The sequence below is a fragment of the Schistocerca piceifrons genome, chromosome 4 (assembly GCF_021461385.2).
Source record: "Schistocerca piceifrons isolate TAMUIC-IGC-003096 chromosome 4, iqSchPice1.1, whole genome shotgun sequence".
In the NCBI taxonomy this organism is placed as follows: domain Eukaryota; kingdom Metazoa; phylum Arthropoda; class Insecta; order Orthoptera; family Acrididae; genus Schistocerca; species Schistocerca piceifrons.
Window position 1 is genome coordinate 594,818,993 of NC_060141.1, and position 23,599 is coordinate 594,842,591.

Genomic DNA, 23,599 nt, shown 5'->3' on the forward strand with positions numbered 1-23,599 from the left:
TAGACGTAAGTAGAAGGATCCACCAATTGCTGAATACCTTGTGGCGTTGCCACTGGTGCCCTTGGTGCATACCGAACAGAAGAGTACAAAATAATTATCACGGTAAACGATAACAGCCAAACAGTTGCTGAATAAAGATTTATTGAAGTCCTCGACCACGGTTTCAGTATATCTAAATATAGGCCTACCTTCATCAGAAGCAAAATCCATGACTTTAATTTTACCTACTGACGACGCATTTGGGACGATTGTTTTATGCATCTCCACTGCAAGACGTGATTTTAGTGTATTTTTATTTCTGATGAAGGTATATTTAGATATATCGAAACCGTGGTCAAGCATTTCAATAAATTTTTATTCTGCAACTGTTTGGCTGTTATCATTTACAGTGCAGATTTTCAACAGTTGCTGCTTCAGGCATGTTTAAAATTTTGACAAAATAATTAGATATTTCCCTAACGAGTACATATGTGGTGGTATGCACACATTAATGGCAAACAGGTGCAGAGAAACACACGCAGGTAGGGAAAAGTTAGATGTATTTTCATGATCATAAAGCCTCGCAATCCTGTGTAAATAATAAACGGATTTACTCTATCTTCAAGTTCCATGCTCATTTTCCAATAACCATTTCAGTATTTTCCTTTCTGGTACTTCACTGTTACCAGTAAACGATACTGAATATTACGTTAGTGCTATGTATCTCATCAAAAACTAATCATTAGCTATTCATATTTTCAGTAACTGAGTAATTAATGTACAATAGATATTTCACAACATAATAATTCGCTAATCTAGACAATTTGAAACTGAGTTATAACTGTACGCCGGAAATGCTAGCAAAAGCAGGTGAATCGGTAGGGTGTGTGAATTAATAAATGATATGTAATTTTTGGTACTCTGTTTAATGACGTTAAACAGTGTCCAAATTACAAATAGAGTATTTTCTTGTATTTCCTTTTTTGTGTTTTTTTTTCCTTGTGGACTATGTAATACTATAAAGGACGATTACAATGATACAGACTAAGTTGTAAAAAAATAAATAACAAAAACATTTATTAATAATTTATATACATACAAAGTAAGTAACTTTGCTTACAAAACGGCGAAGGCACATAGTTGCACATTTTCTAATGTCTTTGATATACGATTTCAAGAAAACAGAAATCAGGCAAGCATATGTCCTCTGAAGTAAAAGTAAAAAATCTGACGTTTCAGTTCAAACTTCAGTCTTCCTGAACTACAAAGATTAGGCACACGTATTCTATACTTGATCAAAAAAATCAATCAACATTCTGAAAATGACATAGTAAACACACTGTTAATCGATATCGGCAAATTGATTGTCGAAGAACGAAAGACCTCAGAGAAGCTGGGAAACACACTCAAGTCTGATCACAATTCGCAGTTACAACTAGTGACGTAACTGCAGCTTAAGAATCTGAAAAGATGATCTTGATTATCACTAGCGTCCGTGCTGTACTGCATCTTCCCCACAGCATCTGAAGTCATCTCAACGACCTCTTAATGAAATGAATTGATCACCAGCACAGCGCCGTCGTCATACAGGCAGGAGCGAATATAAGCTACGTCTGCTGCACATCTGTAGTTGCCTTTCCCGTGTCTTTCTCCGCGTCACTGTAGATGGCGGAGTCCACTGGAGTGGCTGAAAATAGACAAAATATTGCTCCTTTACTCTGTCAGGAAATTGATATCAATGTGGAACGAAACATAAATACATTTACATCAGTGTTCAAGAGCGTATTATACTCGGAATCACTGCAATCGACGTCCGTTGGACGTCTGGAAACAGCAGCATATGGTTCCTCTAGATTTAATCGTCGCGACTTGTGAATGGACATTTTAACAAACCAGATATCATTCGTAACCATCTATGGTATAAGTGTTGTTGCTGACATAGGAAATTGGAAATTTACGGTAAGTTTCTGTGGGACCAAACAGCTGAGGTCATACGTCCCTAGGCTTACGCATCACGTAATCTAACTAATTTTAACTTACGCTAGGACAACACACACATCCATGACCGAGGAAGGACTCGAACCTCCGACGGGAGCAGCCGCGCGAACCGTGGCAAAGCGCCTGAGCCCGTGCTGCAATCCCGCGCGGCTGTTAATACAAGCAATTTCGCAATCCGACCATTGTGTTATAGGGTAACTAAAACAACTGTTTGTGAGAGCAGAATATACAGGGATCGACCAGTCGCTGTATCTGACGCGAAGTGTCGTCTATACACGTTTCAGTGTGTTCTGGATTGGCGCAATATCTCCGCCGTACCGTTATCGTAAAATATATTTCAAGGATTCTGACCCGAGCAAAACAAATTCCTTTTCGCTCTCCTTCCCTCTCTCTCTCTCTCTCTCCCTCCCTCTCTCTCTCTCTCTCTCTCTCTCTCTCTCTCTCTCTCTCCTTCTCTCGCTCGCTCGCTCGCTCTATGTATGTCCGTACATGTTTCCACAGTATTAGATCACCAATAGATTTTAATTTTATTCAACGTGAAACATAACGAAATGTTGGATAAAAATACAGGCACGTTGTTATTATGATGCAGAGATTCACAGGAACTGTTTCAACAAAAACATAGTACACATCGCTGCGGTGTATACCTACCCGGTAATATGCACAAGAGCTCGAAAACGAAGCAATAGAATACTTTACCAAAGTCAGCTATCAGTCTACGGCTGAATGTTACTCGTCTCTTTTGCAGACATTCATGATATGTGTTACCGAGCCAAGTGCCACAAGTGGTTAGCACACAGGACGACGGTTGACCCTCGCGTCTGGCTATCCTGATTTAGGTTTCCCGTGGTTTTCCTAAATCGCTTCAGGCAAACACCGGGATGGTTCCTTTGACAGGGCACGGCCAACTTCCTTCCCCATCCTTCCGTAATCCGCTGGGACCGATGATCTCGGTGTCTGGTCTCATCCCCCAGGTCAACCAATCAATCATGATACACTATGTGATCAAAAGTATCCAGGCACCCCCAAAAACGTACGTTTTTCATATTAGGTGCATTGTGCTGCCTTCTACTGCCAGGTACCCCTTAGTTCCGACCTCAGTAGTTATTAGGCATCGTGAGAGAGCAGAATGGGTCGCTCCGCGGGACTCACGAACTTCGAAGATGGTCAGGTGATTGGGAGTCACATGTGTGAAACGCCTGTACGCGAGATTTCCACACTCCTAACCATCTCTAGGTCGACTGTTTCCGATGTGATAGTGAAGTGGAAATGCGAAGGAAGACGTACAGCACAAAAGGGTACAGGCCGACCTCGTCTGTCAGAGACCGCCGACTGTTGAAGACGGTCGTAATGTGTAATAGGCACACATCCTTCCAGACCATCGCACAGGAATCCCAAACTGTGTCAGGATCCACTGCAAGTACTATGACAGTTAGGCGGGAGGTGAGAAAACTTGGATTTCATGGTCGAGTGGCTGCTCATAAGCCACATATCACGTCGGTAAATGCCAAACGACGTCTCGCTTGGTGTAAGGAGCTTAAACATTGGACGATTGAACAGTGGAAAAACGTTTTGTGGAGTGACGAATCAGGGTACACAATGTGTCTGGGTATGGCGAATGCCCGGTGAACGTAATCTGCCAGCGTGTGCCAGTGTTGTTTTGCGTGGCACTGTCGCAACACAGGCCTACATGACGTTTCAAGCTGCTTCTTGCTTCCCATTGTTAAAGAGCAATTCCGGGATGGCGACTGCATCTTTCAGCACGATCGAGCACCTGGTCATAATGCATGGCCTGTGGCGGAGTGGTTACACGACAATAACATCCCTGTAATGGACTAGCCTGCGCAGAGTCCTGACCTGAATTCTGTAGAGCACCTTTGGAATGTTTAGGAACGCCGACTTCGTGCCAGGCCTCACCCACCGACATCGATAACTCTCCCCTGTGAGCACTCCATGAACAATGGGCTGCCATTCCCCAAGAAACCTTCCAGCACCTGACTGAACGGATGCCGGGGAGAGTGGAAGCTGTCGTCAAGGCTAAAGGTGGGACAACACCACACTGAATTCCAGCATTACCGATGGTGGGCGCCACAAACTTGTAAGTCATTTTGAGCCAACTCTCCGGATACTTTTGATCACATAGTGTATTTGTCCTGTTGACCCTTATAAAACCATGGCCATATTTAAGGTGGAGTCAGGAAACGTTTCCGTATCGTGAATAAACGACACGGCGGTTCACAATTCCGTTTACAATTTGTTCCGCGAGTTATGCTGGTCTGGAACAACGGGTAAATCCCACTCTAACGTACCTTAGGTACAACGGTACGGAAAGAAACAGGGATGAGAGAGGAAGGAAGTGGATAGGCGCCGTGTTGCTTTCTCATTGAAATCACTAGGCGCTTTTCATGTGTAAAGTCCGCTTTGCTTATTTTCTCATTAAAGTCTATTTTCCTATTCGGGAAATGTAGCGTTTTATGTTCCTGTATGTCTGTCTGTCTGTATGTCTCTCTCTCTCTCTCTCTCTCTCTCTCTCTCTCTCTCTCTCTCTCTCTCTCTGTCCCTCCATCCTTGTTGCCCCTCTGCCTTTGAATCGTTCTCCATTTTCCGTGAATTTGCACCCTCCACATTCTTCTATCTTGGTCGGAATGTTCTAATTATGTTATAATTACCGTCATTTCCGTAGACCTTGGTTTCCGAGGAAATGAGTACCCACAGCTGTAGAATGCGCAACTCCCTTCGTCTGTCTTGTGTGTTTCTGCGAGTGAAAACATTTCAGAAAGAAGAGATGAGCGACCGTAAAACGTGAAAAAAGTTTTGGTCTAAGCTCGTTATCATGATCCCAAAATGTGTTCAGGAAGAGGCAACACATGCCCTACAATGTCGCCACATGATGGAACATTCCCTCCGCTTGACATTAAGCAAGAGACCCACGTGAAATTTTTCCATACACTTACATGCTATATATGAAATGTCTTAACATGTGACAGAGATATTACTGCCAGTTTACGATATTCGGGGATATGGCGAGAATCTAGTCACCTTAACAGAAAAGAATGTTCCTGTTACAAAGACAAGACGTGTTCACAAATTTCAGTTCCTCGGAAAACACTTTATATTATTTTTATTTCAAGCTATTTTTATTTTTTTCACTGCCACGAATTATAAACTGGACAGCTGTCGCGGGTTAATGTTGACGTCGAAAAATATTATAATGCGTAAACAGTGACCAACAGGCGCTACAGCTAAGAAATAAGTTGACTGATACAGACCAAAACACCTATTAAAACAGAACGCTGTTCATGAAATTAAAATTCCACTCGCCTCATCCTATCACGTAGGAGAACGAGAATATAGCTTTCTCACTGCATTCATTTTCTACACAACAAATATTTTGAAAAAAAAGTTCTAGCGCTTCCCTCTTTAACCATCTCCTCCACACCACATTTACGGAGTTTTTAAGGAAAATCACATATTAAGTATGAGAAAAGTGGTCTACCGGTCTGTTATCCACGAATTAACGCCTACTTCGTGTCGAAGTTACTATCAAGGGTCAGTGCATCTACATCTACACCTACATCTACATAGATACTCCGCAAATCACATTTAAGTGCCTGGCAGATGGTTCATCGAACCACCTTCACAATTCCTTATTATTCCAATCTCGTATAGCGCGGGAAGAATGAACACCTACATCTTTCCGGACGAGCTCTGATTTCCCCTATTTTATCTTGGTGATCGTTCCTCCCTATGTGGGTCGGTGTGAACAAAATATTTTCGCATTCGGAGGAGAAAGTTGGTGATTGGAATTTCTCGTTTATCCCAAATCCTGTATCATTTCTGTGACACTCTCTCCCATATTTCGCGATAATACAAAACGTGGTGCCTTTCTTTGAACTTTTTCGATGTACTCAGTCAGTCCTATCTGGTAAGGATCCCACACCGCGCAACAGTATTCTAAATGTGGACGGACAAGCGTAGTGTAGGCAGTCTCCTTAGTAGGTCTGCTACATTTTCGAAGTGTCCTGCCAATAAAACGCAGTCTTTGGTTAGCCTTCCCCACAACATTTTGTGTTCCTTCCAATTTAAATTGTTCGTAATTGTAATACCTAGGTATTTAGTTGATACGGCTCTTAGATTAGAATGATTTATCGTGTAACCGAAGTTTAACTCGTTGCTTTTAGCAAATGGTTCAAATGGCTCTGAGCACCATGCGACATAACTTCTGAGGTCATTAGTCGCCTGGTACTTAGAACTAATTAAACCTAACTAACTTAAGGACATCCATGCTCGAGGCAGGATTCAAATCTGCGACCGTAGCGGTCGCTCGGCTCCAGACTGTAGCGCCTAGAACCGCACGGCCACTTCGGCTGGCCGTGCTTTTAGCACTCATGTGGATGACCTCACACTTTTCGTTATTTAAGGTCAACTGCCACTTTTCGCACTATTCTGATATTTCTTCTAAATCGTTTTGCAGTTTGTTTTCATCTTCTGATGACTTTATTATTTGATAAACAACAGCGTCATCTGCAAACAACCGAAGGCGGCTGCTCAGATTGTCTCCCAAATCGTTTATGTAGATAAGGAACAGCAAAGGGCCTTTAACACTACTTTGGGGAACGCCAGAAATCACTTCTGTTTTACTCGATGAAATACAGCGTTGTCCCGCCATAGACACGCTACAACATATATTTACCTGATCAAGAAGCGCACTCGCACTGGCATTAAAAAACCATTAGCGTTTCTAATTCGACCTGATGACGTTTGGTTTGTGGGACGCTCAACTGCACGGTCATCAGCACCCGTACGAAGTCCTAATTTTTACACACTTTGCCGGACGGGGTAGCCCAGCGGTCTCAGGAGCCTTGTCACGGTCCGCGCGACTCCCCCGTCGGAGGTTCGAGACCTCCCTCGGGCATGGGTGTGTGTGTTGTCCTTAGTGTAAGTTAGTTTAAGTTAGATTAAGTAGTGTGTAACCTTAGGGACCCATGACCTCAGCAGTTTGGTCCCGTAAGACCTTACAACAAATTTCCAAATTTTTTGCACAGTTCATTTCTTTGTCCTTAGTGTAAGTTAGTTTATGTTATATTAAGTAGTGTGCAAGCTTAGGGACCCATGACCTCAGCAGTTTGGTCCCATAAGACCTTACCACAAATTTCCAAATTTTTTACGCAGTTCCCTACCTTTCCGCAATCCAGTTGATAATGATGGAATGATGAGGACAACACAAACACCCAGTCCCCGAGCAGAGAAAATCCCCAACCCGGCCGGGCATCGAACCCGGGACCCCGTGATCCAGAGGCAGCAACGCTAGCCCCTAGACCACGAACTGCGGACCTTACGCGATCTGTTGAGAGTGCTTTTCCGGTTGATATCCTATTGCGTCCAGACTCCTACTCTCCGATGGCAAAATCAAAAATAAATGCATGGCTCTTGGACAGCCACGTCCATTACATTGTAGGTTGGATGGGTTGATACTCATACAATCGCCTTCCGCAAATGTATGGCCACTGGAAGTGATTACTCCTGCCGCGGTCTCGTGACTTGTTCACCAATATGCTAAACCTTGTATTTCGTCGACAAAGCGTCGGTTGAGTCAGCCGGTCCTTGAGTTACTCTTGTAACGGCCAATTTTCAGGTATACTGTCACACAGTTTATTTCATTATTGTGGCCCTGTTCGTCGTGCGTCTTTCAATTAATAAAAAAAAATAATAAGAAACAGTGGCAGGCAACAACTGGAAAGGGAATTTTTCTTCAATGCAAGATGGTGGCGCCATGTAGAACTGACACTGATTTTATTCTGTTCTCTTTTGAGAAGAAAGTTATTAGACAACTAAGGTTTGCAGCTTTCGAGGAAAAATATGGTAGATCGTTTGGCAAGGACCGGAAAGGCTGAAAAAAAAGCAAAGATTCTTTTTCTAGCAATCAAAACGCCATTTTCCCCGTGCCGAACCCACCCAATGTTTAAAGTCTGAATAAAAATCGTTAGCAATGGCTGCCGAAGACTTCCGCCATAAGAAGTCGCCTTTGTTCTGGAAGCGACCTTGTCAAACAGGGCGAAAGAGTTGACAGAGGTTCCGGGCACTCTCTGGCCATTAGAGTGGGAGACGGCCCCTAAAATGCGGAAGAATCAGAAATGATCAACAGCGAATATAAAGCGGAACAGAAGAGAATACATGGATTTGAGATGTGATGCTACAGAAGAATGTTGAAATCAAGGTGGACTGTTAAGGTTCTCTGCAGAATCGACATCTGCAAAACACTGACATGAAGAAGTGACAGGATGATAGGATATGTTTTGAGACATCATGGAATAACCTCCTTCGTACTACATCGATCTGTAGATGGTAAAAATTTTGGCGATAGATAGAGATTGGAGTACACTGAGGAAATAATTAAGGAGATAGGATGCACGTGCTACTTTGAGATGAAGAGGAAAGGAGAGGAATTCGCAATGGACCGCATCAAACCAGTCAGAAGACTGATGACAAAAGAAATAAAAAAATAACAAAGTCGTTTAACATCAAGTAGAGTTCGTTGCAAAGACGCGAGCCTTGCGTCTAAGTAGCATGTTGAACCAACACTGCTCAGCTTAGCTACGAGGAAATATGTCTCCTTGTCAGTAACTGGAAAAATACCTCCTTAAAACAACTTCTCCTACAATCCTTAAATAACAAGTTCACTCTTACAGAGAAAGTATTTTTCTGTTATCAACGCCCTGGACCTGTCACACACATACTTCCCTCAACATAAGGTAGTTGAAATCTTAGCTTATTGTGAAAGGAGGGATATGTTTGCTCAGTGGATGGCCTCTCAGTGTAAGCAAAAACACTGACCGTAAAGTAGCTGTCTGAGGCTGCAGCTGACGTGAGGAATATTATGAAGAATTTTTGTGCCACAGTGGTTTGTTTAGATCTGTGTGCCGTTTGTACTGCAACATCTTGTGAATCGTCCTGAAAAGGATTAAGGACCATTGCTAAACTAAACTGTAGTATAATATGGGTGAGTGTATATAAGTGTTGCGTTTTACATCTTATCAAATGTGGGCAAATTAACGTGTTTTTGACATCCACACAACATGTAAAGTGACGCTAGATACTCAGATATTCTTTGCACTAAAGAATCTGACGGCATGCTGCTGACGAATACATTACTGTTAATGGAAAAATTTGTCATTTGAAGTTGGGTATGATAGCTCGAAATCGGTAACGGTATAAAATAAAGATGTTTAAAATTACTTGACGCTAAATGCGTTCTTCACCAACAACGTCCTATGTTCTGATACTCAGCAGGAGTAATATTTTTCACGAAGCGCTTTGAATAATTATTGCCTAGTTTGCAGGAAATCCTATTTCATACGTAACCGACGATCTAGTACATGTGAAAAATATTAATTGGGGTTTGTAAGCCGACCGCTGTGGCCGAACGGTTATAAGCGCTTCAGTCAGGAACCGCGCTGCTGTTGCGGTCGCAGGTTCGAATCCTGCCTCGGGCATGGATGTGTGTGATGTTACGTCCCATAGTGCTTAGAGCCATTTGAATTTGGGGTTTGTAACTTTACCTTCACCATCGTTTCAGTATTTATTATGTTACTCCAATCCTCCATCGTTACTTGATTGCTAACGACAGCGCAGATTTATTAATTTTCCTATCAGCAGTCGAGTTCACAATGAGTTTGACTTCATAGACTAGTCAACACTCATCGCAATACTATCCATCTTACCAACAGCGCAAACGCACAGAGTGAGAATTATTGATGTACGTGAAAACAACGTAAATTAGTTTCAAGTTACGGCGTGCACATACTTTATTCAACATTTGAACGTGGCTACAGAGATTCGGATCTAGGTTATGAAATGTTCAATGTGTCTTCCACCACTGGCGACGATGTTGCGCAGCCGAAAAGCGAAATTCTGCATGACCCGCTGAGGTGTCCGAACATCGATGCCGTCGATGATTTCCTGAATGGCTGTTTTCGCCTCGGCTTTGGTTTTGGCGTTATTGCTGTACACCTTGTCTTTAATATAGCCTCATAAAAAGTCGTCGCATTTGTTCAGATTCGGAGAATATGACGGCCAATCGAGGCCCATGCCAGTGGCTTCTGGATACCCAGAGCCAGAATGCGGTCCCCAAAGTGCTCCTCCAGGACATCGCTATGATGCTTCGATGGAGTCGAGCTCCGTCTTGCATGACCCAAATCTTGTCGAAGTCAGGGTCACTTTGGGTAATGGGGATGAAATCCTCTTGCAAAACATCCACGTACCGTTCGGTAGTCACCGTGCCATCAAGAAATACCGCACCGACCGTGACTGGATATTGCACACCTGTTGATGGTCAAGAGATTTCTCCAAAGTGAAATGCGGATTCGCAGTACCCCACAGGGGCCAGTTTTGCTTATTGGCGGAGCCATCCCAATGAAAGTTGGCCTCGTCGCTAAACCCGACCATACCGCGCATTCTAATTCCCATCATTCCCCGCGAGCAATCGTGTACTTCGAACGTCCTAATGGAAAGAGTTCAGAAGTAATGACGATTTTATTTCAATAATTGTCAACCTGTACCTACATTCCTGTTAGTGTCCAGTACTCTATTGATTTGCTACAGACAGGTCGTTTACCTATTATTGTCTCGACAGTATCTAGAGAGTAGACTAGTATGTAAGAAACTAGTGAGGAAATACACTACTAGGTATCCGCAAAGTCGGCCGCTGTGGCCGAGCGGTTCTAGGTGCTTCAGTCCGGAACCTCGCTGCTGCTACGGTCGCAGGTTCGAATCCTGCGTCGGGTATGGATGTGTGTGGTGTCCTTAGGTTAGTTAGGTTTAAGTAGTTCTAAGTCCAGGGGACTGATGACCTCAGATGTTAAGTCCACAGTGCTTAGAGCCATTTGAATCATTTTGTGTCCGCAATCTCCTATGTAATACGGAATTGGCCACTAGATGTCATGAGAGGCGACGGGCCCGTGTAGACGGAGGCGGGGTTGTTATGTTTTCAGTAGGGAAGTAGTAACAGAAGAGTGGATCAGTCAGCTGAGATCAGTGTTTTCAAATGTGGACTAGCCACTGGGTGTCACGTGAGATCTATCAGGGACATTTCTGAACTCCGTGCCATCAGGCCATGAAGGCCCAACGGTTCTGACCAGCTGCCGTTGAAACGCGTATGTATTTAGTACAGCGATGGCGAGGCATGACAGAATCTCTGACCATAGAGTTATTTATGTTGTTAGTCTGCGCTTGACCGCGCGAGAGTGCAGTTGCATGTAGGGAGTCAGCACTTGCCAGTTGCACTCTCTCAGTGCTAGTAGTGCGCGAGAGACAGTCGGAGTTGTGTGTGAGGGGTCGGCGGGCGTCGACATGGCCCTCTGGTCAAGATTCAGGATGAGGTATATTTTTTAAATAAGGTAATGAAGCAGCATTGCGCACATCTGAGAATGTAATGCATCTTAAGTGTAATTAATTTGTCCAAGAATCGCCCCAATAATAATTTTGTTTTCAAATAAAGCATTTTAACAAAACAAACATTTTATTGAAATAAAGTTTCCCATGCATTTCCTTAAAGAAAAAATTTACTTAAGCTCAAAGAATTTTTGCGATGCATTTCCTCCAAGCTATGGCGAAAAATAAGAGCAGATGCAATTCTACTGAGGTAAGAACAGGGCCTAAGCTCGACATTTCGGTCTATTTGCGTTTTCGTTGTCACTGAGATTTCATTATCATTGAATTGAGTTTCATTTTTTGTGGGGAGCTTACACATGGCTCAGATTGCTATTTCTCATTTAATTGTCATATTCACGTGACTAATTATTATTGATGCCCGGCAAGGTAAGGTTAGCAGGTCGCTCTTCTTGTCGTTACACATCAGACCGTGCATATTTTTCCAGACAAACGTACGTATTTTATGAATAATTATGCAATTCTATGTAGTGACGTATTAATTTTATCAAATTCTCTCTCCATTAAAGTCTTTAATTCTCGCCTCTATTAACTACACTACATACAAGCTGAACACAACGAACGTCACATTTTGTCTTTCTTATGTATGTACGATTGTTTTCATGTTTTGTTTGTATGCACTGTGAAATAGTGAAGATATAACACACACCAGTTGACTTTGACATTTTTTGCCCTATGATATCTCAACATCGTGATTGTTTTACGTTTTTTTTGCTGCTGCATTGTGATATTCTCTGTACATTTTTGCCTTTGAACACTGTCTATGCTTTGGACAAATTACGTTTTCTGCCATGTTATGCTGTATGCTTAATTATGTCACCATAAACCAGTCATTATTTAGTGGGTATATGATTTAAATGCAAGACGTTAATCTTTGTTCATCAATTTCAGAAAGAAATGATGCGTGAAAGAAGTAAATTAAACAGAAATGGGTATTTCAACTACGGAATAGACGAAAGAAGATACAAAAACCTTATGAGGAAGAGTAAATGGATCAGAATTAACAAGCATTAACAAGAATATACTATACACATCGTAGAATAGCAGTCTCAACTAATTTTTTCTTTCAGAATACAAGGCGATTGATGCAAGCTGCCAGACAGAACTACACATCTTAGTTTTAGTGATGAAATATCCTAGAGATAAGGAATAGTTGTGTAATGAGTAATGAAGTGATTTTTTTGCATATGATAATGAATGCTGATGAAGAGTAATGATGAAGAATATGCTACTATGAATAATGAAGTTTTCCTTTACAGGTGATGATAATAATGAAGTTATGATAATATGGATAATGAAGTTTTTTCTTTACAGATGAGGATGATGTTGAAGTTTATGTATTTATGCTATGTAGTTATTTAAGTATTTGTTGCAGTTTGTTTTGACAGTATGTTTTGTATTGTATGGTATGATGACTGAAGGTTTTGGAAAGGACAGCTATGGAACACATTTTTTATACACATTTCACTGCCTGTTAATTCGAAGTTCACTACTTTTCAGCATTGTATGCGTTTCTTCTTTCAGCTCTATAATCCAGTTTGTATTTTTTCCAGGAGAAGCCTTTCATGATTCTTACTAAACTTGTTACTTATTAAACCTATACTAGTACTTGCATTTTTTTTTTACTCAGTTGTGTCACAACCTTGCTACAGCTGACTCATGACGAACGACGTTACACATTTTTCATTTACAGGAAGAAACCAGAAGCAATTTTTTATTTCTTTTTCTCTTCTTGCTTTCCCTTATAATTACCCAAGACAATGCATTGCTAACAAAAAAAAATGTATCACCAGTTCCAAATAATGCTACCCATTTAAGAGAGTTCTGAATAATACTGAATGATGAACAATGTTTTGTACTATTCAATACTTGCTGGCCACTGAGTGCCAATAATTAGTGTAACTAAATGAATTATGTTAATACTATGCCAGTCATTAGCTCCTGTTTTCAATGATGACTTTTGATGTTTTGTAACTGGCCACTGAGTGCCAATAATTAGTGTAACTACATGAATTATGTTAATACTATACCATTCATTAGCTCCTGTTTTCAATGATGACTTTTGATGTTTTGTAACTGGCCACTGAGTGCCAATAATTAGTGTAACTAAATGAATTATGTTAATACTATACCATTCATTAGGTCCTGTTTTCAATGATGACTTTTGATATTTTGTAACTGGCCACTGAGTGCCAATAATTAGTGTAACTAAATGAATTATGTTAATACTATGCCATTCATTATCTCCTGTTTTCAATGATGACTTTTGATGTTTTGTAACTGGCAACTGAGTGCCATCAATTAGTGTAACTAAATGAATTATGTTAATACTATACCATTCATTGGATCCTGTTTTCAATGATGACTTTTGATGTTTTGTAACTGGCCACTGAGTGCCAATAATTAGTGTAACTACATGAATTATGTTAATACTATGCCATTCATTAGCTCGTGTTTTCAATTATGACTTTTGATGTTTTGTAACTGGCCACTGAGTGCCAATAATTAGTGTAACTAAATGAATTATGTTAATACTCTACCATTCATTAGCTCCTGTTTTCAATGATGACTTTTGATGTTTGGTAACTGGCCAATGAGTGCCAATAATTAGTTTAACTTCTTGACTCTCCTTTTGAATGATAATCAGTTAATTTTATGAACATTATTCTGTCATACTAAATATGCTTTGTAACTGGCCAAGGACTGCCACTGTTTATAGTAATACGATTACCCATGATGCCAATAATTGCTATAATCAGTTAATTTTATGAACATTATTCTGTAATACTAAATACATGGTACAGAAATGTTCAATAACTGGGCTATGAATGCCGCAAACAACTACTGTAATTCTCAACGAAGACTACTATGTGACTTAATGTCCTTCACCTTCTGAGTTAACTACCCTGTATTACTGCAATATCCATTTGTCCTGTCCATCCTCATGATCATGCAGCACTATATTTGGTTTTTGCACTAATTCTACGTTGGTGTGCCTTGTAAGAGCGTGGTGTTGACACGACATGCTGTCCACCACCGTGAGCGATGAAGACGTTATTATGGTCCCACTGTTTGGTGTACCTGATTTACTGCCAAAATGATAACAGGGAATATTACTACGACATTTCAGTGTCTTGGATACGCTGATAAATACTTCTGGGAAAAGAACTGCAAATTGTCTCACTTGGTGTTGTATTTCTGTGGAAAGATATGGAACTGCAAATTGTCTCACTTGGTGTTGTATTTCTGTGGAAAGATATGGACTTTCAGTGCAGCTGCGTGCAACCTAAGTGCTACAACCATGACGCAATCCTTCCTATTCCTTCCCTAATTCTTGTAAAATGAAAAAGTCATATACAGTGCATGTGCACTTCCTTTCTTTTGCTAATAAGATCTGTTATCCTGAAATTACTGAAGACTTCGATAGTGCATGTGCACTTTATTACACTCCTTGATTTGTTTGTTTGTTCTAAAAAAATACTAGAGAGTACTACAGTGCGTGTGCACTTTTGTCATTTGTCAATATGATTTGTACTCATTAGGTTTATTTGTCGTAAAAATATTAGAGAGTTTTCAGTGCGTGTGCACTTTATGCCATTTGTACTCATTACGTATATATTTTGTGGTTTTCTGATATGTTCTGTACTACAGTGCGTTTGCACTTTTGCCATTTATTAATACATTTTGTGATTTGCTGATATATTCTCAACTGCAGTGCATGTGCACTTATGTCACTTGTCAACATGATTTTTTACCATTGCGTTTATTTGTTATGAAAATGCTAAAGAGTTTTTAAGTGCGTGGGCACTTTTGTCATTTTTGTAATATGATTTCTACCCATTCTATGTACATTTCTTTTGATTTATTTTGAAGTACGGTATATGTGCACTCTTGTCATTTACATTGTATATACATTTTGTGATTTGATGATTTTTTGCTATTACATTTATTTGTTGTGAAAACGTTGAAGAATTCTTCAGTGCATGTACACTTATGTCATGTGTTAATATGTTTTGTGCTGGACGTCAGTAACTGTGCACTTATGTCATATGTTCTGTACTCATTGTCATTGTCTGAAATGTTTTGTACTCGGTGCATGTGGACCACATTTAATTCACGTACTACATCTGAATATCCTGTAAATTGTAAAAGTTAATTAATTAAGAAAAAATTTGTTGCTCATGGAAAGTCCAAATGACTCACTATCGCTGCCAAATTTTTGCCCCCCCCCCCAGTGGAGGGTTATGAAACGCGTATGTATTTAGTACAGCGATGGCGAGGCATGACAGAATCTCTGACCAGAGAGTTATTTATGTTGCTAGTCTGCGCTTGACCGCGCGAGAGTGCAGTTGCATGTAGGGAGTCAGCAGTTGCTAGTTGCACTCTCTCAGTGCTAGTAGTGCGCGGGAGACAGTCGGAGTTGTGTGTGAGGAGTCGGCGGGCGTCGACATGGCCCTCTGGTCAAGATTCAGGACGAGGTATATTTTTTAAATAAGGTAATGAAGCAGCATTGCGCACATCTGAGAATGTAATATATCTTAAGTGTAATTAATTTGTCCAAGAATCGCCCCAATAATAATTTTGTTTTCAAACAAAGCATTTTAACAAAACAAACATTTTATTGAAATAAAGTTTCCCATGCATTTCCTTAAAGAAGAACAGGGCCTAAGATCGACATTTCGGTCTATTTGCGTTTTCATTGTCACTGAGATTTCATTTTTTATTGAATTGACTTTCATTTTTGTGGGGAGCTTACACATGGGTCAGATTGCTATTTTTCATTTATTGCCATTTATTGTCAATAAATATAATTGCTGGGAGGTTACACTAGGTTCTATTTTCATTAACATTTAAATATTGTCTTTCGAAATTTTTGTGGGGAGGTTACACCGTGTCATCCTCAGCCCACAGGTGTCACTGAGTGCGGATATGGAGGGGCATGTGGTCAGCACACCGCTCTCCCGTCCGTATGTCAGTTACGAGACCGGACCGCTGCTTCTCAATCAAGTATTTCCTCAGTTCGTCTCACAAGGGCTGAGTGCACCCCGCTTGCCAACAGCGCTCGGCAGACCGGATGGTCACCCATCCAAGTGCTAACCCAGCCCGACAGCGGTTAACTCCGGTGATCTGACGGGAACTGGTGTTACTACAGCGACAAGGCCGTTGGCATCAGGAACATTTCAACCCTTCAATAGCTGCCAAAGACGACTGTCGGCGATGTGATTGTAAAGTGGAAACGTGAAGGGAAAACCACAGATAAACCACAACCAGGTAAACCTTCGGCACTGACGAACAGACGTAGTCGAACGTTGCTGACGAAAGTTGTACAGAATCGCATGATATCAACGGACGGAACCACTCGTGAATTCCAAAGCGTTGCCAGCAGTCCAGCAAGCACAATGACTATGCTTAGAGCGTTAAAAATAACGAGATGTAATGTTAGGAACGATATGTAATGGTCGAGCAGCTCTTCATCAGCCGAACGGTTGTGTAGTAAACGCTGAACCACGCTGGAGCTGGTGTAAACAGCAACGTCACTGAACTTTGGATGACTGGGAACGAGTGATCTGGAGTGATAAATCACGCTATACCCTGTGGTAATCCGATGGAAGGGTCTGATTTTAGTGGATGCATGAGGAACGTCACCTGCCATTATTTTTAAGTACGGAGGACGTGGTGTTAGGTACTGGGGATGTCTTTCGTTGTTAGGGTCTGATCCTTTTATTGCGCTTTAGAGATCGATAAATGTGGAAGGATACGAGCACATTTTACAGCATCGTGTACTGCACACACTAGAGGAAGAGGTCAGAGACCATGATTATTTGCCCCAGCATGACAGTGCAACCTGTCAAAGCAGCACCTGTGAGGCAATGGTCTATGGACAATAACATTCCTGAAATAGATTGGCATCTCTGTCGTCCCAACCTGAACCCAGCGGAACAACTTTGGGATGAGTTACAATGTCGACTTCGTTCCGCAGTCCACCGTGCAAGATCACTCACTACGCGTTCTGCTCTTTGATCTTGAGGAAGAATGGACTCCCATTTCACGGCACGTTGATTCGCATTGAAAGTATTCCCAGTAGAGAGGGAGCCATCGGAAAGGCGAAAGGTAAACACACCCAATACTTATGTCCACTAATATCAGTTACTGTGTTGTAAAAGCAATAGATGCTTACTGGTTCAGTGCGGGGTTTTGAGAAGCTCCGTCGAAAAATTCTATATGATTTCAAACAAAAGAGGGCATGATGTTACTAAACTGTCCGGTTCTAAATTACGGAAATAATATTGTACTATTTTTATACCAGTTTATTGCCTCACGATCGCTTGAATATACATAAAATACTCACATTAGCGGTTGCTGAGAGTACTGACCATCGTCAGACATGCTTAATGCACTAAAACGCTTCGTACAGACATATAAAAATATACAGTTAGGCATTTGAAGTCATCTAAAATATTTTAATGATAGTATGTCATATTGTAACATGGCAAAATGGTTACTTTTAAGTGTGTCAAAAAGTTATAAGACAGTAAACAAATATGAATCGAGCTACTGTCAACACATTGCATTCAGAGCATGCTGTAATGACACAGAAAGATCTCTTACTGCAGTAGGAACAGGGAACTAATGAGGCTAAGACTAGTAAGCACAGAAATTGGAACAACAGATTGATTGAGAGGCGTAAGTTTATTGAGTTTATCTGTTACGACAGTGTTGTTCACCTCATGCAGTGTTGAAGAAAATATTTGAAGCGCAATCATTTCAAGATTATTAGTTGTAACTATAACATTGAACTCAAATGGGGACAGAGAAAAACCACAAAAGCCTAACTGCTGAACAGGCGAAGAAATTCTATGAACGTTGGGATAATCTAAAAGAAGAAAGTTAAGTAACAAAGATATTTTCACTAAACTTGATTCTGGTTTGGGTCTTATAATTACTCAGAAGCTTATGCTCACACTGCAGTGTACAAAAAGCCAGACACCATATCTTTACTGTAAGTAAGTTCTAAACAAACAGAAGCAAATCAGCCACAGCATAAGCGCGCACAAGTGTCAATTGTATTTCCAGATTTGTGTTCCCCACTGAAAAACAACAGTTTTGTCTTGGTTTGAATGGCTCTGAGCACTATGGGACTTAACTACTGAGGTCATCAGTCCCCTAGAAATTGGAACTACTTAAACCTAACTAACCCAAGGACATCGCACACATCCATGCTCGAGGCAGGATTCGAACCTGCGACCGTAGTGGTCGCGCGGTTCCAGACTGTAGCGCCTAGAACCGCTCGGCCGCCTCGGCCGGCAACAGTTTTGTCTGTGTAGGTAAGATCGCAGATAAGCTATTCCATTCGGGGCACTGATATCACACATCTGCTGTTTATCCGAATTGCCTTCTACTCTCGCGACATTGATATGAACGTTATATGTTATGTTTTTCGAAGCAACCTTAGACGAAGTATAGTTAAATAAGATACATATTTGCTTCGAAAAAGTGACCATTCGATGCACCTCAACTAATATTGGTCATACTGTAAATGACAATGTTAAAGTGATCTCCGTGACGAGGTTAGTGTGGTATAGAGTTCTGCAACTATAAAATCTTCATACCAAACAAGTAAGTATTCATTTTTGGGGTTTATTTAAAGAAGCCTTGCACGAAATTAAATGACGCTTTACAGTACAGTCAAGAACACGGAAAAGCGAGTGGTTCAGTCCAGCGAAGTGATATGGTTTCTAACAATTACTGTCGCCAGAAGATACGCATTTTCTACAAATATATACATTAACAGGTCTACACTTATATAACTTTGTTAATTTTTTTCGCTGGATCTGGCATCTGGCTTAACCCAGTCGTTCCGGATACTCTGAAGAAGATGGTTGGGACGGACGTCGAAATATTGCCCTTGAAACTCAGAAAAACACCCGGAAGCATACCTTTAATCAATTACCCCGAGAGAACCTGAGAGATAGAATAAAATGCTGTTCATTGCATGTAATTACTCTTAAAAAATCGCGCTTATGTTGCAAAGTAAAGTGTTTTGTAAAGTGCCATCACGAGCTTGCTTAAAGAAAAGGGATTTGTTTACATTTTACAAGGTGTAAGATTAGCTTTCAAGTACGTATGCTACGATATTACAAGTATCATCCTGTTTATACTTACCGATAGGAAGGGCCTGGTACTCAGGGTGGAACAGTTCAAGTTCCTCAGAAGCGTAACACAGGAACAGCGGAGGCTTCTCGGCACCGCCGGGGTTCGAGTAGTGGTCAGCATTCGCACCCAGTACCTGTTGGACACAACAGCTCACTGCAAATGTCACTAGCAACTGCCACATTAACTGTACAGTCTATAGAATTACATTTACTAATTTATGGATGACTACTCACATAAAGGTGTCTATTTATCACAATGAACGTATCATTCTGTTGGTAAAATTTACTAAGTTTGACGAATGTTGCTGCAATAGAAAAATCTGTGTTTCAGTTTTCTTCATAAGCCAACGGCCTTGCAGCAGTGGCAACACTGGTTCCCATCAAGTCCCCTATCTTACCCCCCGTTACTATAGTGGAGTCATTTTTGGCCGCAGCTTAATTGCCGGCCGCGGTGGCCTCGCGGTTTTAGGCGCTCAGTCCGGAGCCGCGTGACTGCTACGGTCGCAGGTTCGAATCCTGCCTCGGGCATGGATGTGTGTGATGTCCTTAGGTTATTTAGGTTTAAGTAGTTCTGAGTTCTAGGGGACTGATGACCACAGATGTTAAGTTCCATAGTGCTCAGAGCCATTTGAACCATTTGAACCCCAGCATAATTATCTTATTTATTTCTGGAATGACGCCGCTCGTGCGCCAAAGATTGTATGTATTGTCTTAGAAGTCAATTGTCTTCAAGGAAACGTGTTAGTGCAAGTCGTGACATTGTTTGTTACAGAGTCATTGGATTTTGTGGTCACTGAAGACCTCAGGCTAGTACTTACGTGCACATTATTTCTAAATATTCCATTGTGCTTTCTGAGTTACGTGTGTGATCTAACAACGAGTAGTGAATTTTTTCACATCGACGGACATGTTATGATGGCGTAAGAGGTTATGGACTGTTTAGGTAACATGGTCGCGAAACCAGCCCAGTAGTTCTAGAAGGAGAAAATCTAATATTATTGTTCAATGTCGAGGATTTATTGGACCTGCTCGCCAATGTAAGCCTTCTACGCCATCTGAAGGACGTTCGCACAAATTCTTGAAGCGAGTGCAAATTCTGGTGTCACAGCGACTTACTTTGATCATGTGTCTCTAGAAGAAATAAGAGATTTTTTCGGATTGATATATCTCGCAGGTGCTTGTAAATCTAATCATGAGAATGCAGACTCGCTTTTTGCTACGGAGCTAACAGAATGACCAATATTTAGAGCAATAATGTCCAAGGAACGGTTTCTTATTCTTCTGTCTGTTATTAGATTTAATAACCGAGCAACAAGGGAACAGAGAAAACAATCAGGTGACAAGTTGGCAGCTACTTCTGAATTGTTTATTAACTTTATATCCAACTTTGCAGCAATTTATAGCTGCTCACAATTTGCAACGGTTGATGAAATTCTATTAGGTTTTCGTGGACGCTGTTCTTTTAGAGTGTATTTACAAAACAAACCCCAAAAATAGTGGTTAAAATTATGTGTTTGTGCTGTGCAAAATCCCAGTATCCGCTAAAAGCTATAAAATTATTCAGGGAAAGCAACAACGCCAAATGCATGAAAACTAAGCATCCCAACACAGTCTGTTCTGTAGTTGGTTCAACATATTGCTAAGACAAACAGAAACGTAATTGGAGATACCGTAAGTGTAGAATGCTAATGAATTGCAATAGATTGGCCTGACATACGTCGGTACACTTCGGAAACAGAAACGTGAAATTCCGGCAGATTTCTTGCCCAATAAATCATGGTTTCACAAATGGTTTAACAATATGCTCCTATGTCCCCAAGAAAAGTAAATCAGTAGTCATACTGTCATTAATGCATCATGACAAGCGCACTGATCAGCAGAGTGGTAAACCTGATATTATTCTACTTTACAATTCTACAAAGAGGGGCGTGGAAGCTCTTCATCAGAAGTGTGCTCTCTATAAATGTGGAAGAAGGTGTAAAAGGTGGCCACTAGCCATATGGTGGACTGTAATGGATATTGCTGTTGTTAAAAGTTACGTAATATGGCAGTACTGCAATCCTAACACAATACGTCACGCTGTCGATTTATGAAATAACTGTCAACAAATCTAGCTGAAAAGCACATGAAACAACACGCAACTGTACCAACTCTATCAACAAGTTTGAAAACATTAATTAATTCAGCATTTCGTTTGGAACAACAGTTCCAACCATCAAACTCACGTGGACCTAAAAAGTGCCTAAGATGTAACTTTTGCTCAAGAAATCATGACAAAAAAGTGTCAGTCACTTGTTCAAGATGTAACAAATATGTCTGCAAAAACCACTCTCAGCAAAAGACATTATGTGTACAACGCAATAAAGAGTAATTTTATTACGGACAACAATATTTTAGAAATTGAAATTTTTGTTAAGCATGAAGTAATAGCTGTTAATTTATTTACTACGCATTAAAAATCACGTTTCCCCTTTCAGAGATTAAATTGGACCTTAATCAACTAGGCAGATTAGCAAAAAAGAAGAGTTACAACTAAAATGAAAAATTTGTTACTTTAAAATTACCTATGCACTGAGAATTGAAAAAATGTAGATATTAAAATAAATATGTTTTGTATGAGTTTCTGGCTTTCTTATATCTCATATATAGATTAAATCAGTTGTAAACAAGTTAAAGTGTATGTGTATAAGACAATTACCATAAAAATTGAATCAAAGGAAATCGAAATACCAATAATTTTTGGGGTCACTAATGACCGAACGAAAGTAGTTGTGATAGTCAAAAATATCGATAGTAACTCACGGTTACGGGGGGATAGGACGTCAGACGAGCCGACTTGGAGCAGGAGAGGCACCGCAGGACATTTTGAATTGCACTGTCTATACTTTTACAAATAAATTCATAAAAATTTGTCAGCACATCCAGGAAGGATACAGGATTCACACTCATAGCAGTGGAAGTTCAAAAATATAGCAAAATAAATTTTTTGTGTATGTAAAATTTCATAATTTTTTCACTTACTCTTGGCTGCATTTGTTGCGATGGGTACACTTTTCTTCATAAGTAAGAGAGATTCTTCAATGAATTTAGCATTGCTTGTTAAACACAAACTCCTCAATGTAAAACTAGAATTTTCCGTATCTATTAAAAACTGTGGTAAAACTTGAGTTAATCAACTATAAAATTTGAGTTTTTTTTAAACATGAAGTTTAAAATTTAACAGCTAATTAATTTTTTCATAAATTAAATAAATTCTATAGTTTCAAACACCTTTAAGCATGGTTTGTATGCTGTGCAAAATTCACCGAAGAATCTCTCTTACTTATGAAGAAAAGTGTACCCATAGCAACAAATGCAGACAATAGTAAGTGAAAAAAATGATGAAATCTCACACGTAAAAAAAATTATTTTGTTATGTTTTTGAACTTCACTGCTATAAGTGTGAATACTGAATCCTCCCTGGTCATGCTAACAAAGATTTATGAATTTCTCTGTAAAGGTATAGACAGTGGAGAATAAAACGTCCTGTGGTGCCTCTCCTGCTCCAAGTCGGCCCGTTTAACTTCCTACCCCCTTAAGCACTGTCGGTCTTGGCTGGCACTTGGATGGTGACCATCCGATCTGCGGAGCAGGGTGCACTTGTGAGGCAAATTTAAAGCTACATAACTGAGAAGTAGCGGCTCCGGTCTCGTAAACTGACATACGGCCAGGAGAGCGGTGACAACAAGAACCTCTATTTCCGCATGCAGTGACGCCTGTGGGCTGAGGATGACTCGACGGCCGGTGGGTAACGTTGGGCCTTCATTGCCTGTTCCGGTGGAGTTTAATTTAGTTTTTTGTTTTCTTCATAAACATGTGTTTCTTTCATCCTCCATGATGGTAACATTATCTTACAGAGTATTGGTTTCATTCTCCGAATGCAATTAACAAAGCAGTAAAGAAATTTCGTTGTTCCTTATGAGGATGATATTTTCTTGTGGTCTTCGGCGTTGTAGTTACTGTTTTGATGATAACTGCATGCA

General features: G+C 40.5%; 1 protein-coding gene across 1 annotated transcript in view; it reads right to left on the reverse strand.

Annotated features, from left to right (window-relative positions):
* Positions 1 to 1,117: 1,117 nt before the first annotated feature.
* The window catches only part of LOC124796340, a 415,424-nt gene continuing 392,942 nt past the window's right edge, over positions 1,118 to 23,599 (reverse strand). Inside the window, exons 5-6 of the mRNA XM_047260474.1 lie at positions 19,588 to 19,711; positions 1,118 to 1,666 (exon numbers count right to left, since the gene is read on the reverse strand). Of these exons, the coding sequence (XP_047116430.1) occupies positions 1,587 to 1,666; positions 19,588 to 19,711 (204 nt within the window). The 3' untranslated portion in view covers positions 1,118 to 1,586. The remainder of the gene's footprint in view (positions 1,667 to 19,587; positions 19,712 to 23,599) is intronic.